Source organism: Stegodyphus dumicola, chromosome X1, assembly GCF_044657685.1.
Source record: "Stegodyphus dumicola isolate Sdum_Otavi_A_Nest chromosome X1, ASM4465768v1".
Classification (NCBI taxonomy): domain Eukaryota; kingdom Metazoa; phylum Arthropoda; class Arachnida; order Araneae; family Eresidae; genus Stegodyphus; species Stegodyphus dumicola.
The window spans coordinates 205,378,926-205,398,651 of NC_140780.1; the positions used below are offsets into that span (position 1 = coordinate 205,378,926).

Here is a 19,726-nt window from a genome sequence, read left to right on the forward strand (position 1 = left end):
GATAGCGAGTTTTATTTAACTGACTTTTTGGGAAAGGGCCCAATAAATCGATGCCAATTATTTCATTTAGAAAATCGGATTTAATACTATTTAGAAACCAGGCCGGGCGGAAATTAATATAATTAACTGCTTGACATGTTGGGCAGGACTGGACATACGCCCTTGTTAACTTTTGCAGTTCAGGAAAATACATTGCTTCGCGTACGCGTTGGATAGTTTTTCGAATACCAGCATGAGAAGCTAAAGGGCTGTCATGTAACTCCTGCAGGATATTTAATCTAAGACTAGCTGGGATAACAGGTCGAAATTCATTGTTGGAATTTGTAGTTTTTGTATAAAATAATAGACCATCTATTAGTTCGTAATGGGCCGCCCTATTTCTTATCACCACAATATCTTGGTGGCTAAAATTTTCAGGATCCTTTAAATACTCATAAATGTTTCCAAACTCAGGATCCTTAGCCAGTTCGGTTATTACAGTTTCTCGGGAATTTATTGTACATGCTGTGAGCATTGCCACCTTTACAGTATTACCTTCTTCATCTATTTTTATTCTGGATAGGGCATCTGCTACGATATTTTTATTTCCGGGGGGTGTGCTTGATTACCAGATTATACTCTTGTAACTTGAGTGCCCATCTTATTAACCTTGGGGAAAAGTTTTTCCCTGAGTACAATCTAGTTACCGCCGCATGATCAGAATACACTGTTATTGGCGCCCTTCCAAAATAGACTCGGAACTTTTGCACTGCTAACAGAACTGCAAGTGCCTCTCTCTCGGTCGCGGAATAATTTCTTTGTGTTTGATTTAAAGTTCGACTAAAAAATGCCACGGGCTGCTGATTTTGCGAAAGTACCGCTCCTACCGCATAATCCGAAGCATCCGCTGAATTTTTTAAATTTTCATCCTTTTCAGGAATCTTCAAAACCGGGGCTTGCGATAATGCTTGCTTTAATTTTTCGAAAGCACTATTGGCTTCGGCCGTCCACGAGAATCTTGCCTTTTTCCTTTTTAATTTTAACAATGGTTCAGCAATAGCTGCAAAATCTTTTACAAAGGACCTATAATATGAACAAAGTCCTAGAAAAGAAGAGAACTTCTTAGCCGTATTTGGCGGCGGATACTTTTGCACAGCGATTATTTTTGATTCGTCTGTCTCGATTTTTTTCTGAGATATTTTGTAACCTAAATATTTTAATTCAGGGGCTGCAAATTTGCACTTTTCGACATTAACTTTTAGACCGGCCTCATTTAATAAAGAAAACACCCGTCTTAAATCCTGTACATGTTGGTCGAGATTATCACTAGTAATAATGATATCGTCTAAATAGATAAATGTGGACTTTCCAAGAACAGGCCTTAACACAATGTCCATACATCGCTGAAATGTTGCCGGTGCCCCTGAAAGGCCAAACGGCATACGCAAAAATGCATAAGTGCCAGACTTGGTTATAAAAGCAGTCTTAGGCACGTCCTCAGGCCTAACCCCTATTTGAAAATAACCAGTCGTTAAGTCTAAAGTCGTCATATATTTGGTGGATGTTATGTTCCTTAGAATTTCTTCAATAATAGGTAACGGATATACCGGATATTTAGTTATGGAGTTTAATTTACGGTAGTCAATCGCGAAACGCCACCTTTTTGGATGTGTTAATGGATAGTCATTGTTTTTCTTACATAAAACCACCGGGCTAGCATAACTACTTGAGATGGGCGTTATGATCTTTTTCCGTAACATATCTCTAATGTGCCATTCTATAATTTTTTCTTTATTCTTATCATACCGGTATGCTTTTTGGCGAACTGGCAATGAATCTCCGGTGTCGATACTATGGTCAGTAACTTGAGTAAATCCTGGAATATCACTAAATAACGAAGCAAATTCACTTACCACTTGTCGGATTCTTTGTTGCTCTTCCTTAGGCAGGTGGTCAAGGTTTAACATTGGCGGTTCCGTTTTTTCTTCTCGAACTGGTTTCATCGTCAGCTTAAGGGACGCTTCATTAAAATCCATCGTTGCTTCTGCCTCTGAAAGAAAATCTATTCCTAAGATGATATGTGCTTGCAGATTCTTTACTATAAAAAACATAATTTTTACTTGTTCGTCCTTGATACGAACGTATAGCGGTAATTTACCTATGCACTTACATCTTTCTCCCTGCGCAGCTAACACTGTTTCCACACTGTTAACACTGCAGCTAACACTATTTCCGAAAATACTTCCTAAAAAAATCTTCTGCCACACAGGAAAACTGCGCGCCTGTATCCAGGAGTGCGGTGGCTGGGATGCTATTCACCAACACTTCAATCTTCAGAAGAGTCAAATTTTTGACCATTACTGTATTTATCTTGTAGGAAGAGGGGTTTTCGTGGCCTTCGGATTTCCGCACCCTCCCGTCAGCAGAAATCCGTTTTAGTTTAAATCCTTTTTTCTTTCCATGCTTTCCTTCTTTTTCCACTGGCCTTGAGACTTTTTTCCTGGATTGCTATTGAACTGTCGACGTTCGCCGGCTGTTTTTGGATGCTCGGGTTTCCTTGCCCACTGATTCGCTTTGCTACCGTAGCAGTGTGCTTGACTTTGCTGTGGTCTTGGCTCACCAAATTGGTTTCGTTGTTGATATTGGCGTCTTCTTTCAATGTCCGCCGTTCTTCTACTTTCAAACTGGATTGCTAGCTCAAATAACTTTTCCAGTGTAGTCGGATTCCTTAATTCAATAAAGTCTTGTACTTGGGGAAGTAACCTCGGCAAAATCGCTTGAATTATCTCAGGATCCGGACGGTTTCCATACAAGAGTTTGAAGACGTGAATTTTTCTTAAAATAAAGCTTGAGAGATTTTCAATTGGTTTCTGGTATATGCTGAAAAGTTCCGCTTCTAATTTCGCACGATCCCTTACGACAGGGAAGGCTTTTACTAAGGCAGTCTTGAAATTTTCGTAAGTATAGGTGGGACTTCCCGCTTCACCCAAGAGACTTCTGCCTATGCATTTGAACCAATTAAGCGCTTGGCCCCTCAAAGCGCTAGTAGCTAAGGTGACTTTTTGGAACTCATGCACGGGATACATCATGAAGTGGTCATCTAGTTTTTCCAAAAAACTGGTAACCGGTGAGTTTCCATTAAATGTTGCTTCTGGTTTCATCGCTGCGCGCATGGTCTGGACGATGTAACCAAATCCTTCCAGGGCGGCAGCTGGTATTTCTGGATTCTGAGCCGCTTCTGCAGGCAGCACAGGTTCTTCTTGAAACTCGGCCAAGGTTATTCTTCTTCGTGGGACGCCACTATCAGGTTCAGTGTTTCTCCTTACTTTCTTTGGGAACATGCAAAGACCTGACTCGGAACAAGGAGCTTACTAAAGCTATGTTCAATAAATGTGGAAGTAGACAAGATACACAGGAAGGGTATACGAAACCCTTTATTTTTCACTCTTTACAATAATTTCCGGACTTCGGAATACAGAGACCAACCACTTGTGGTCTGAACGTAAGAATATAAAAATATTAACTAAACTCTAACTTAACTTTGGAATAATAAACAAGTGCTTACGTGGAAGATTGGCGGTATATTAACAGGAAGCCGTATGTAGTACAGAGAACTGTTAACACTACAATACGTTTAAAATTATTAAGAGGATTAAACCTCTGGCCTGGAAGGCAACCAATAACCGAGTAAAACTGCTAAGGCAAGCTGCCTGCTTCTACTAACTCCTTCCTCTCTCTAGCTTGGCAAAAAGCCACAACTTAAGTACTTGGCGTTCGCCAGACAAATTTGCATAAATAAGTTAAAGCTTTCAATTCTGGCCGGAAGTAGAAAATAAGAAGTGATAGTAAAGGTTTAAAATAAAATAAACGTTAGTAAAACTTAAGATCCTTACAGCGTAAACAGTTCAAGTTTGAAAATATACACCTTTATCCGCAGTTTCAGAAACAGTCTTAGAGTTAAACGACAGGGATGCAACTACATTCTGCTTAGAATCTGATACTGTAACTACTTTCTGTTTAACATCTGAAACTGCTTCCACTTCAGGAAGAATATTTTAACAAAATAGCTTATTATTATTTAAAGCATTACACAACTTACAAGGTTGAAGTTTCATTTTACATCTGGAAGATACATGACCTCTCTTATGACATCTGTAACAACGTACATGGTATTTTAATATCGCTCTTCTTTGCTCATTAGTTTTCTCACATTTTCCTACATCATGTTTATTTTGATTACAATAGAAACAATACGGCTTAGTCACCGTGGTTAACGCTGAAGCAGTAGGAACGCTTGCCCTTTTTATGTAATTATTTTTATTCTGCTTAACACCGTAATTTGTGTCTCTTTTCTTTGAGTTTATTATTAAACTAGAAGCTTCCTGACTCTCAACTTCCAATCTAATGAATTCGAGAAGTTCTGTTAGGCTATATTGCAGTTTAGAGTTTCTTTTTCTATTAAACTCCAGATTCATATCAACTGGTAAAAGCTTTAAAATAACAGGTCCTAATAGAGTTCCGTAAGCTTCCGACACAATACCTAATGAATTTAAGCTTCTTATATTGATTTCACAGGAATCGTATAGTGTTCTTAGTGCTTTCACATTGGACGAACTTCTAACCGGTTCAAGATTCAAGAGTTTATTCATGTGCGAAGATATTACCAAATCTGTTCCTCCAAATCTTTAATTAAACTTATAGAAGTGTCATAATTTTCATAAGTTAGTGTAAACACGGATACTGCACTTAAAGCAGGTCCTGCAAGTAAGGATTTAAGATAGGTAAACTTCTCGACATTTGTTAACTCATTATTATTACCAACAGCATTTTCAAAGGAATTATAAAATTCCAAAAATAAACTAGGATCACCATAATATTTAGGAATTGAAATTTTAGGTAACCGAATGTTAGTTTTGTTTTCGACCTTTACGGCAGCAATATGTTTACCAGGCGATTCACTTTCAATGCTCACTATCTGAGAATTTAAATTAAGTTTCTTTTTAGCCCTAAAAATACATAAACTCATTTTTTCATCATACCCTAACACAGTATTACATTCTTTCTCAATTTCAGACTCATCCCCTTTAAAACAATCCAATATTTTTTCATCAATTTCTTTCAACGCAGACTGTTTAGAAGTAAGTTAAAACACATTTTCTTCTACCATATTCTTATCCCAAATGTCTTTTTTAATTTCAGGTTCTAGTACATTTATTATTTTAGAAATAGCTTGTCTCATGACTTTTCTAGTAGATTTCAATTTAATAATATCGTCTGCCATAATAACAACAAAAGTAATTTTATTTTCTTACCTGGTGCAGGCTTCAAATGGTATAATCCAAATTTAGGAACTCACTTTCCTGGTGAAGCATATTCAAAAATATTCTGAACATTAATCCTGCCATGTTCAGTGCAAAGGAATAAATTTTCACTAACACGAAACACACCGCATTCAAAAAAATTTTTCCTGCCCCACGTTGGGCGCCAAAAATTGTAAAATATTATATTAACTGTCAAGAATTTCAAGTTATCCTGGTTCAAAAAACACTAATTCAAATCACACATAACATCGAGGTAAATGAACAGTACGAATCAGATTTCTAAACTGCCAAGTTTATTCAAATCTAACACACATTCAACTGGCTCTGCCAGATCCAAGAACAAGAAGTATAACATCATGAAAGATTTACGCCCTCTTTGGCAATTAAAATATATTTCCACATAAAATTTCTTACAAGTTTTGAAGTAATTTTTCTCCCAACAGACTTTTTCTGTGCTCATCTCAGTATAGTCACTGAACCCTGGTGAACAGGCTGGCTGTGTGGACATTTCCATGATTTTCCTTAAGCGTAACGAGTATATGAGCCAATTTCCTTAGAAAGTCCTCCACATAAAAAGCATAAGGCATCCCTCCCCTTATGCTGATAGCCCTCGAGTGCTCTGCCATAATTAAATAAACCAACCAAACAAAATCATCTCAGTGTACATATAAATTATACCAAAATAAATAAAAATTCCCCAAAATTTACATAATTCTTCAAATCAAATCAATGTTTCTGAATGTACATGAAAAATGCACTAAAATAAAAATGTTGTGCTGATTTTTAGGATATGGCTATGAAAAGTGTTCAAAAGATTAAAAAAGGAAAGAAGGCTATGTTTTTTAAGTTTTATAGAAATAAAGAAAATACGAGAACTGTTTAAGCTGTGCAGTTTGCCATAAAAAGACAAACACCAATTAAAACAGAGTCTTGCAGTTTTGATGGATATGTGACTTACAGGACATCACAGAAAGATTGCTAAAGGTTTTGTTACCTTAAATATAGATCCTAGGAAAATTTGTAACTGGAACACAAGTAATTCCAAAAGCAAATTTTATCAAAATAATGTAGGAAACTTTTGTGACTATAGTTTCAATATTCAGGCCTGAAGAGTTTTGTAAATATAAAATTTACTTCATACAAGGTTCCTATAAAAAAAAAAAAGAGGTCCAATTCGTATGCTTGTTATGATTTCGTACATTCTGTAATTTTACAAGCAAAATTCGTGCAGATATAACAAAATGATTCTGTTGACTTACATCTCTTTTCAATGCACATCAATGAACAAATCTGAATACTTTTCAAGCAGGTTTCATGAAGAAATTACAAAATAAGTGTTTCAGTGTTTAATGGCTCTATTGCATGAAACAACAGCTTTTGTTAATTAAAAAATATTAGCTAAACTTTCATGAAATATATGAAATATTTTGTATTTTAAGAAGTGAAAGAATAATGAACATTTTGCTAATTGGATGTTTTGCTCTACAAGGAAAACATAAAAAGTGAAGTTTTGTATTTTCAGAATCGATCTGCCCTCACTGCTGAAGCTGCTTATTAAAATTCTCTATCTTATTTTGAGAAACTCTGTAGTTAGGAGTACATGCTTAGTATGGACAGTTAAAACAACAAAGACTGGAACTTCTCCTTGTCAAATATGCTATACAATGTTCCCCAGTTAGTATGCATCTTGATATACATCGGTTTCAGATATAATGCAAATATTTCCCCAAACTACAATATGTGAGAAACATGATTCTGGATTTTTAAGTCTGGAAAAATAAAAATGCCAAACTATTTTTAAAGGAATTTTAGCATCTAATCAAATGGAGACTCAGGTTCAAGAAGAAGGGTGAGACAATGTAAAAGAAAGGTATCAGATATCTTTAAATGTGCACTGAAAGCTGTGCATACACTGAGGCAAGAATACAAAAAGTTGAAAGAAAAAGCTTATTGAAAATTACACACAGTTGAACATTTTGAAAAGTGCATTTTAAAATAATTGTATAAAAAGCACAAACATAATGTGATTCCGGTCATTCTATACAAATATTCAATTTTTCATTGAGCACCCATTTATTTCAGATAAAAAAAGCAAAAAACTATTAAACTTAAAAAAATAATAATAAATAATTGGGAATACTAAGGATCCTCAATTATTTTCAGAAAACAAATTCATATGGAAAGGACTTCTGCCCAAACAAAATTTCAAATGTTTCAGCAAGCAAAAAGTGCAGCACACATGCGTGTATCTGCTGCACACTCATAACATGCTTGTTAAGAGAAATGAGATATAAAAATACAATTTAGCACACATATAAGTTGAACAGGACAACAGGATTTATTGTACTTTGAAATGCTGGTATACTTTACATTTCTGAAAAAATTCTTAACCAAAACAAATTATAGAAATGATGGAAATATGACAAACTTTTGTAAAAATAACTGAAAATAAAATAATATATAACACAAGCACTTTTTAACTGAAAGCAAGCTTGTTACCTCTTCATGCTGTCAATGAAGTTATCAAATAGTTTAGCTGAAAATGATGGCCATATATGCCCCAACTTCATTCAAAAACCTTGGAATGGGGGGACAGAGTAGCTACATGCACTCCTAGATTATTTCATAGATGCTCAACTGAACTCAAGTTCAGTGGTCAAAGTCAACAGATTTCGCTGTAATATCATGGTCAATAAGATACTTGTTGAGTAAACAGCTTTAAATGATCAGACATATCATTCACTAAATTGAAGGATTCACCTGTGGCAGAAACAAAAGGTTTCACATGCTGATCAAGAATTTCATCCTGATCCCAGAACACATAGATATACATTACTAAATACATGCAGGTCGTTGTGAGCGCCCAAAGGCCCTGCTGAGCAAACCAGGATACTGCTCCTTTTGTAAATATCCCTTTGGATAATATATTGCATCATATTTCCCCCATTCTCCTGATAAATAACATGATGTAAGTCGCAGCCAACACAAGATCAGAATTCATACAGATTATTACCGAGCTTCATTCTTGCTTGCTCAACATAACTTGTTCACTTCGGCAATGTAGCAAGCTGCACAGTGTAAGTCAGGTACAGGTAGAAGTAGCACGAACACCAGAATATCATTATCAGGCATACAGGTATAGTCCTACCGCATTAACTGTGCATCCCAGTCCTAGTTTTGATGGAGAATACCTGGGAGAAAGGACAGATCTGAGGATCTTCCACCTCTCTTTCTCTAACACCAAACCACTAGAGAGGACTTTTGGCTTGTCAGTACTTTAAATGACCCCATATGCACAACCACTTTACTCTTACAAACATTCATGCCTTCTCTGGAATTTGACCCCAGGCCCAAAGATAAAGCAGCCAGTATAGCTAATCACTATACCGATTAGGGTGACAGTATAACGAGTCAGTGGAACATATGCAAAAGGTCTGATACACAACCCTTGTATAAGAAGCTGTCTCACCATTGAAATACATATCCAGCTTTCTGTTCTCACACAATAATTATCAGAGATATTTCCATCATCTGGTTGACAGCATAAAAATAGAAGTGAATATTTCGACTTCCACTTTTTGATAGGGCCAGAAAGCAATCATTAAAAGGGGCTGCAACAATTGGACAATATGAGACCATTCTTCTTGAAACTCCAGACTCACTAAGGAACTGATTCTGTAGCTTGCTAATGATACTGCGATTAACATTTAATCACCTTACCATTTTAGGCTGTGATAGGCCCAATTCCATCTAGCCAACTGTTTGCCATTTGAGTGCTTTATCTCAGATAATTAACTAATATAAGGTATTATATATTACTAATATAAGATACATGATTTATCTCATATAGCATGCACAATATTTCAGATAAGTTTCAATATTTACTTCAGACCTTTCCAAAAACAAAGCATTTGTGCACATGAAAATTAGAAGAGCTATATCTTTCTGAAATACAGACTCCCTCTAAAAAAAAGAAATTAGAGGCAATCCCCAGTCATGTAAATAAGATTCTCGATTTGCATCTGACTCTTATGTAAATTTGCATTCAATTCTTATGTAACATGTTCTAATCATTTTTAGTGCTATAGAGCAGACATGAACAGCATGCCAATCACAGATAATCATGTAGCACTTTTTTTTATATAAATCATATTGTGTTATTATACAGCTATAAATTATATAGTTTATTATTTTTTGGCCCCTTACTGACAGTAACTTACCATATACACTACTCTTATATGCACCCTAATATGACCAAATGTGGCAATATATATTCTGTGCTGACTTCTGGCTCAATTGCGTGTTGTATGGCAAGCTTGTTGACATTGAAAAATCTTTTTCTGGAGTGGTTTAATTGCTCGTTGGTTCATGTCGTGCGTGTTTTGAAATGGCCTATGTTGCTATGATAGACGTGATGGCAAGATTTCAGTCGCGTATTTTAGTTTGTGAGAAAAGTAAATTTAGTATTAAAAGGTACGATGTGAGTTCTTAACGAGTATTTTGTTCACAGGTGTATTTGTGAGGATTGAAGTGTATTCTCGAAATTTCTGTGGGACTTTTAAAACAGAGTCCGAAATGCGGAGCTGCTATGAGAACTTGGACAAAGAAGGGCATTTCTGATAGCTCTTGTATGGATTTGTAGTCAAATGGTTGCTGGTAAAGTATGTGGCTGTCAGCTGAGTTTAAGATTTGGATGGCGGTTTTTGTGTAGTAAGTTAACTTTGTAGTAAGTTTTTATCGCTAGTTTCGAAATTTTGAATCTCGGAAAGACATGTGATATAGCAAAATCGTGGCACTTTTGTTCAGAGATGTTGTGTGACTTGCGAAATTTTATTAACGAATGTGTTATGGTAAGAGCATTTTATTTTACTGTTTTTAATTTGTAGAATGTTATGTTCATTGCCTTTTTACTATGAATTTTTGTTGTTATTGTTGTTTTTTGAATTGTTTTGTAATTTAGTTTAGTTTATTTGGTTGATTCCTAGATTGTGCAATTCGTAGATTTTTTTTCAGTTTAAAAAGAATGCTGTGTACATGGTATTCTTTGAAATTTATTGTTGTTATGTTAATTTATTGAAGCGAGGTGTGCGTAGTTCGTAGATTCTTTCACGGCCTAGAATGTGCAATTCATAGATGTTTTTTGGAGTTAAGTGTATCAATGTCTACATGGATTCTTGTCAAATATTTTTGGTTAGAAACTTTATGTTTTTGCCATTTAAATTTTTTGTTTTTGTTTCGGATTTTTAGCTTAAGTTGCATCTTTAAAAGTGGTTTTTGCATGTGCGAAAAACCGCATTTTTGGTGACATTTTAGGCTTAAAATTCGAAATGTAGACAAAAAATTTGGCGACCTGAGGACGCATATAAGAGAAGTTCCCAACCTAGTAATGTAAAATTCCTCCTTGTTTTGTAATTCCAATTAAAAATGTAACATTGCCATGATATTGCCATGATATATATATTCTATATGATATTGCTATGATATATATATATATTCAATTGACATTGCCATGATATATATATTCTAAATGCACATGCAGTTTTATAACTTTCTATTATCGAAAGAAATAGAAATAATAGCAAATTCTCCTCCCCCCCACACACTTTTCAGTCTTAATTTCCCCTATCACTTTTCAAGAGGACACATGCCAAAACATGCTTCTTTTAAAAAAAAAAAACTAAAGGAATTAAAAAATTATTAACTTTAATTAATACATTCCAGTTACATGCCCATTAACTTTCATCATCAGCATCTGCTTTCGTGCCACTAAAAATGCACACTTTATAAAACATCTACTCTTTATAAAACATTTAAAACTCTAGTAGAACAATTAAAAATTGAATTTATTGATTTAAATACATATTTCAACACTTTTAACGAATCAAATATCTTTCATCGTGAATGTATATAGCAAGTTCTAGCTTTGTAAAAATAATAAGGCCTCTACATCAGCGTTTCTTAAACTGAGGGTCGCGGAACCTACAGCAGGGAGAGGCGTCACCAAAAATTTTAGCATTTTTGCTATTTCTTTAACTTATTATAATAATTTCACAATTACCAAATATTTTTACACAATGTATTTGAATATAGATAAAGATAAGACAATGCAGACAAAGAAAAAAGGAAAATGTTTCAACCATTGCTTTTTATAACAGGAACGTTAATTTTATTTGCTTTGCATGTGACGCTGTCATATTGTCTGTTACTTATTTAAAATATTCACATTGTTCTATCTCTTAAAACTAGAAATTAAAGTTAATGACCTAAAAATGCAATAGTAAATTACAAAACAATTGAAAAAATTGACAGTTTCACACACGCGTGTGTCGGATTTGCGCAATGCTTATGGGGTCCCACAAAATGTTCATAAATATTATGGAGTCATGGGGGTCACGAAAGAATCTCGGTGAAAAAAGGGATCACGACTGAAAAAAGGTTAAGAAGCCTTGCTCTACATAATGTATAGTAAATGGTGTAGTGCTTGCTTTTTTTAAAATATACAAGCTATAATCAGTGTTACAACATTTAAAGGATAACAGGTGACTTCACTGGAGTAAGAAAGTCTTTTGCAATGTTTTCAAAGTGTGGCTTCATTAAAGAGATAATTAAATCTTAAATTTTATGGCATCATTTCCTTCCCTGCCAACTTTGTAGTTGGCAACAATTCCATGGAAGCCACATATTAGCTGCACAAAGTAATTGCTAAATACAACACAACTGATTTTTGTACAATTTTATAATGATGCTAATTTGCATGAAAGCATTTTTATCAATTAAACAATACACTGATTAAGATTTTTTACTGACTAAATTAAAATATATTTCTTATTACTAATTAATCATGGGTAATTAATTTTGCCATCTGAAATATCAACCACGAACATTCCTACAACAATAGATTCGTATTATCAGGAACTGCTATATCATTTCAAAAATTCCCAGTCTATTTTGGATATTGTCAAATATGATTTTTGTTCTTTTTATAAAGTTTATCTTCAGTGTCAATTATTTTGCCCTTCCTTGAAACTGTTTTATATGCCTCTGAATTAAAAAGTCACAGTCCAGGGAAACTTTCATTTTAAAAGACTGAGATGCTATGCATAAAATAGCTGGTGTCCAGGCATTGTATAGCTGCATGCCCCAAACTACAATGGGCAGAATTCAAGGAAAATATTAAGAAATGAAATCTTTAGTGTCTGTGACCTCTGATCATGAAAAATCAAAGATATGACATCACTAAAATACTATTATTCACTCTGCAAACCTAAAATACTAATAAACACTGTTATAGCGTGTACCATGGGGATTCATTTCACACCACAAACGATTGTTGTGGCACTCATAACCAACTACAAAACAAGTGTTTAACAGTTAATATCAACAAGTGTTCTATATAGTTATATACAGTTGCATTAACAAGTGTTACATACAGTAATAACAAGCATTATTTATACTTTAATAAAATTAAAGAAGTTTTCCTGATCAAACATATCTCATGTGTAAAAGGCACAAATATTCAAAATTGTACACCTGTACTGCATCTACAACATTATATGAATTTAACATATATGTGAAAAAAGAAAAAGAAAGAGGTATTATATATTATCTTGTCAACCATGAAACTGTCATGAAGTAGCGCGATCAAACTCATAATATTTGCACTTTCATTGATATAACTCTGATCGAGTCTGGAAAAACCATGTTTCATTTTTATGAATAGAGATATAAATTAACGGTTATTACTTTATTTTTCCTTGCATTTTGATAAAAAAAATATTAATACTTTGGACCTGCCTTCTACAAAACACCACGGAGCGGATTTTTTTCAAAATTATGGGAATCTGCCATCAAAAATTGTGTAATAGTGAACAAGATGTAGTCAGTTACATATGGCCAACAAAACAATAATAAAGTGGAACAGTTACCTGCCAGAATTTTTTACTCATAGCATACTAATAGTTTCCACTAAAATCAGAGGGCCTAACTAAACGGTAAAAATTGAAAGTATTTTTCTCAAGTGTATCAGATACTGTTTGGTTATTAAATAAAGAGGTTTCAGTTCCTTCAGAATTCCGCAGAAATGACTGGCATACCTTTATATAATCTCCTCCAACTTTCATGGTTTGATGGTAGCCAATTTCACGGTTGACTAGATAATACACATAAGTACCTAAAAAACATTTATTTAACATTAATGTACACAAAAATTTTACTTAGTGTACTCAGATTCTGAATTCTGGGCAACATTATTATGCTTTACTAACTGCAAACTAAGTAGGCATACAGTTATCATGGACATCATATGCCCATAAATATGTGACTTGTAGAAGAAGCATAAGAGATGTAAATAATTCAAAATAAAAAGCAAAAAATGAGATATGATGCAACAGAATTTGTAAGGAAGAACAAAATATTCCACATAAAACAACATTTTAGAATAAAATGCTGTATAATTTTTCGTAACTATTAGGCGCAAAATCAAAAAAGAACTGATGTATCTGCTAAAATTATTTATAACTCTTATAATTAACTTTTCATGGAATTAATCCTCCCTCAGCCACACAAGAATATACACTAAAGAGCCAAAACATTATGACCATTTACTCAACAAAGCGCTGGTGACCTTTCGCCTGCAAAACAACTGCAACTCGTCTTGGCATGGATGCCACAAGTTCTTGGTAGATGACTGGAGACAGGTTGCACAAAATGTCTAACCAGCAGTCATGCAAAGTTGAGATATTCCGACGTGGTGGTGCTTGAGCTCTGAGCTGCCTTTCCATGACATAAAAAATGTACTCTATTGGGTTAACATACGGCGAGTTAGGTGACCAGGACATTAATTACAATTCATCCTTATGCTCCTTGAACCACTCAAACACAAACCTCGTAACATGAGGCATTGTCTTGTTGGAAGATTCCATTTCCAGTTGGGAAGACAGATGCCATGTAAGGGTGCAAGTGATTTGCAGTTATGTTCAGATAGTCCACAGCTTTCATGGTCCAACCACACCTAAGGGTCCCAGAGCCACCCATGAGAACGCTACCCAAAGCATAATACCATCACCATCAGCCTGTGTATGACCTGCTGTACAGGGAGGAAGCAACTATTTGCTTGGAAAACGGCTTACCCTGACATGTCCATCGACATGATGAATGAGAAATCATGATTCATCTGACCAGCGAAAATTATATTACACTTATCCAAGACCACAGTTGGTGTACTTAACAATGACACTTGGTCAACAGAGGCATATGAGTGGGACGTCTGCTATGCAGTCCCATATCTAACAGTTTGCACTGAACTGTGTGTTCCAAAAGTCTTGGACTTGGGCCTGCGTTGTATTAGGCTGTCAGCTGAGCCACAATCTCGTACCAATTTTGCTTTACTAAGCGGGATAGTCTCCAATGTTCTTTTTCTTTTGATAAGGTGGATTTCTAACACCTTGGTGTCTACTGCTGCTTTCACCGTCATTTATCCACTCTGCATAAATACTAATAATGGCTAGTCATGAATAACCTACCAGTCATGCAGTTTCAGAGATATTCATTCCGAGTCTTTGGACCACTACAATCTGCCCTTGTTCAAATTTGCTTAAATCAGCAGCCTTTCCCATCACTCACAAAAAGTAAGTGCAAGAATGTTTCCTTACCTTCTCCAGCAGCAGTTAAATACCATTCCCACTTAATCATGTGTCCTCCATGTCATCCAGATGAGTTCATTGAAACATGTGAGGGTGGTCATAACGTTTTGGCTTGAAGGAAGAGAAAAAAAATTGCCTGATATTTCATGCATACAAAAATTCAATTATTTCAAATTACATACCTGCTGAACCAAGTGCAAGGGCATAGACAGCAGATCCACTTTGATTTATTAAAAATGGGAAAATATACTAAGGGGGGAAGAAGATGTATTTCAAAATTACTTATTTATTAAAATGAAATAAATCACACATAAAAAACTGATATTACAGTGAGTTCATGAAGGCTTCCCAGCTACACAATTTATTAAATTATTTTAACAGCAAAAATAACTTTATCATTAAAGATTAGAACATGCTTTAATAATAAGTTATTTAAATGTTGAAGTGAATTTTAAATATTTGGTTTTGTTTATGAATATCACTTTAATAATGTAAGCAAGAGTAATGCAACAAAATAAGAAGGAAATTTGGGTACTATTCGGTTTCGAGGGCCGTAAAAAATCGCCAAACTATTGTTGATGCCAGTGCTGCCAAAAGTAATTGCGGCAACCCTAACGCAAGAAAGGAAGTACAATAGTAAATATCTATCTAAATATTGATGTTTTAATTTAGATGAAAGGTTAATTTCATATAATATTTCGCTACCGAGTTATCGCTAAAGCATAATGTCATCTCGTTGGTTGTTCAAACATAATTTTCTATAATGAATGACACCTTTTCTTTGAAAACATTTTCGGTAAAGTGCAGAATCGCCAGCTTATTTCTTTGCCGCTTTTTACAAGGGTTAAAAACAATTGGAATTTTGTAAATTTAATTTTACTTTTTAAGTGACAATAGGTCGATGTGTATATAGATAATTTCAAGAGTGTGCGCGGTGCCAATTTTGTGCAATTCTGGGATTTTTTTTTTTTTTTTAAGTGAAAATAAGTCGATGTGTACATGGATACCGAGTATGTGCAATTCTTAAAAACGCGTCAAGTAGTGGGTGATTCTGCACTTTATCCAAAATTCTATCGCAGACTTTTCATCATAGGCAATTCCTAAATTGTTAAATCCATAGGATATCGAAAAAGGAATTAAAAATTAAACTAGTATTTCAATGGCGTCTTAAGAAATATAGAACTATTTAAACTTACGCAATCTGAAATCAGCTCGTACGCAAGATTTGGCGCGCTGTTAAATGGGCGCGTTTGCTAGATTTGGCGCTTTCGCGTATACATTTTCGCTGCAATTTTTTTACGGCCCTCGAAACCGAATAGTACCAAAATTTTTGATTCTGAAATTTTTCATAAAATTTTTATGAACATGTCAAGATTGTAAGGAATATAAATTTGGAGTTTTATCCTGGCTTAATGTTATTATCATTGCATTTCTATAGTTGGCATACACGATTTAAATAAAACTGAAGCTAGATCTTAAATGATTTCATTTTAAAGGCCTTGACTTAAGTGATTATGTAAACATAGTGATGAATTTAAAGTTACGATTTAGGGCTTGGGAAGCAGATTATTTTAACCAACACAAATGTCTGACCATATGCAGACAAAGCAAAATGTCTGACGAAACTGCTGCTTATTTCTGTGCAAATTATCCGACTTACTTTTTGCTTTTCCGAGGAGCATTCTTTTTCCTGCTTGTAAGTGAATTGTATTCGGCATGATTGCTAGGGAGTCAAGTGAATATTTCTTCCTCGGAGGATAATTTTCCACTGTTATGTACTACCCCATATCAAAATGGCGAGGGCGCTAAGCCTACCTCATGGAGTGATATAATGGGAAGTACCGATAAAATGGATATCAATACCCTTGCAAATAACACGGATAATGTGATTTCGGAAAACGAATCGTTGAAATTTCTGCGGAATGTTGATCGTCTCAATCCTACAGATATTAATGTGGAGAAAAAGTGTGTCAACATAAATGTGCAATTAGCTAAAAAGTTAGATCAAGCTCATGCAGATGCAGTTATTAAATTTTATGGTGTGTGTCTTGAAAAGCTACAATTAGCTATGCAACATGATAATGGATTACTTGATACACCTGTGTTTTTATCATCAAATATTATACAGGAAATTCGAAAAAATGTGCATCTGTACCAGGAATATTCTGTTGATCTTCAAGGTAAGTGCGCATGGCTATGTTATAATTTATATGATACTGCTAAGTATGTACTTGATGAAAATTTTTGTGATATTAATACTAATGTTAGTAAAACTGCTAAGCATAAGAGAAAAAACTCAGCTAAACACGCTGATAAGAATAATGATGGATTCCGAAAACCTACTAAAATGGCCAAGGGTGTTAGGCTGACTCAGCCCCAGGCCCTAATACCCTTGCAAAATAAATTTGCAAATCTATCTGTACAAAATGCTAATTCTAATAATAATAATATACAGTGTAATGATGTATGTTATGATCATGTTAATGCCTGCATAGAAAATGTTGTTAATAATGTTACTGACTCTGATTTAAATTTGCCTAACAATAATGCTGCAAATGTAAACATGTCAAATAATAATGCAAATATGGATACTCCTGCTGGTGATGTAAATCCCCAAACAGGAAACCCACATCCGCAGTTTGACACTCAACCCCCCATGACTTTCTTAAAGACCTATCGAGCGAACTACCAGAATGTAAGTTCTTTGGCCATGTAACAGGAGAATTTCTAAAAGTTGAACCTTCCACCCTCAATGATCATAGAGCACTAAGTGAATTCTTCCTGCTAAATAACATAGAGCATTATGTAGTTAATCCTAAGAATAAAAAAACAATTAAAGTCCTCATTAGAGGTCTACCTATAGATGCTGAAATTAGCACAATCACAGAGGCCTTGTGCAAGTTGAATTACAACGTAAACAAAGTTGTTCAACTTACTAGATATCGCCCTAAAGCACTAATGCCTCTCTTTCAAGCACAGATATTTCCAGATAAGAATACTAATGAAATTTATAAAGTTAAACATCTCGTGTACTTTAATGTCATTATAGAAAAATATGTTTCTAAGAACCCGGTGCCACAATGTCATAATGCCATAACTGTCAGAAGTGGCACCACTCATCAGAAAATTGCCATGTTGCAATCAGGTGCGTCAAATGTACCGGTTTTCGTAAAACTGGGAATTGTGACAAACTTGGCAGAATTGATAATCCAGTCTGTGTAAATTGCCTTGGGCCACATGTCACTTCTTACAGGGGTACCCTAGGTTCCCCACCTACAAAAAGTCTATTAAACCATCTATTGTTAAGCCAGGAGTTAGTTATGTCCAAGCAATAAAATCCTCAACAAACTCAAGCAATGCCTCTGCCACCAATGTCTCTACGGATGCGGGTAACACTACTAAACAAAATGTACAAAGTGATGCTGTTCATATTCCTGCTAATAAGAGTACCAGTACTTCTGCAAATGCTAAAAGTCAAGATTTACCTTATGTAAATCCAAATTCTGTAAAAAAAATAGCACAAATTATATATTTGAATTAACCAAAGTTATGAAAGAACTTGAAAATATATTTGGATGTAATATCAGCCAAATTATTTATATTTACAAAAGCAAGTTACCCGAATTTCGCAAATGTGATAATATATAAGACAAAATTCAAGTATTGCATATGATTTTTGAAGAAATTCACGGGCTAGCTAATAATGTGTAATTATGGATAATGATCTTGGAATTGTAACATGGAACGCTAACGGGTTACTCCATAGACTAGACGAACTGCATATCTTTGCAAATGAGTATTGCCCTGATATTTTACTCCTACAAGAACACAAGCTTAGTTCACAATTTACTTTTCAGATTGCAAACTATCGCCTCTACAGATATGACCGTGAGCGTACAGGTATCAGACATCCAGGAGGAGGACTTATCATCTTCATTAAGCGCTCCATCACCCACCACCTCACAACACTGCCACAGCTTTTAGCCGTCGAGGCCACTGCTATCACAGTCACCCATACTCACAGTTATCTCTGCCTATGTCCCATGCAAAAAGAGATCTCAAGCGAATATTGCGCGTGACTTTGAAGCGCTATTCCAACTCAATAGAAAAACAATAATAGGCGGAGACTTCAACGCACACCACCGCGCATGGAACTGCAATCACTCCACATACCTAGGTACTGTAATTTACCGCTTTGCCAATGAGGCAGGAATTATTATTGCAGCTCCAGATACCCCAACACGCTACAACGACAAATCAGCCAATGTTTTGGATTTCTTCCTTCTAAAGTAGGGACCTCTGTCTGTAGCACATCACACAAAAGGGCCTTTATTACAAACTGGGCAGGATATGCCAAAGCCTTAAACAACACCACACTACACATTCCAACAGCATACACAAGTGATGAGTTAGACGCATTGGTTACCAGCTTCACTACTGATCTGATAAATGCTCTTGATGCCAACAGCACTCCTGTCTCTCACAGGAAAAAAGGCCACAGACCCTGAACTTAAAACGTTCATCCAAAAAAGAAATGCTGCCCGCAAGGAATGGCAAAAGTACAGATATCCTGCGGATAAGACTGTATTAAATCGACTAAACCACCAGGTCAGGGATCTCGCACACCAACACGCACAACGCGACTGGGCCAACTATCTCTCTTCCCTTTCAGCGGAGAAAAGCTCCACCTGGAAGGCAACTGCAAAATTAAAGAGATGCTACACCAACATTCCGCCCTTAAACGGCCAACAACAAATTGCCACCACCGAAATTGAGAAAGCTGAG

At 35.2% G+C, this 19,726-nt stretch overlaps 1 protein-coding gene across 4 annotated transcripts in view; it reads right to left on the reverse strand.

Annotated features, from left to right (window-relative positions):
• LOC118183039 (transmembrane protein 234 homolog) overlaps positions 1–19,726 on the reverse strand; it is a 67,177-nt gene that overhangs the window by 23,198 nt on the left and 24,253 nt on the right. For 3 of the 4 annotated variants that reach the window (XM_085808270.1, XM_085808271.1, XM_085808273.1), the window contains exon 4: positions 15,124–15,190. In XM_085808270.1, the coding sequence (XP_085664396.1) occupies positions 15,124–15,190 (67 nt within the window). Of the gene's footprint in view, positions 1–5,591; positions 5,920–15,123; positions 15,191–19,726 lie in introns of those variants that run through there. The other variant, XM_035352443.2, reaches the window with a different exon arrangement.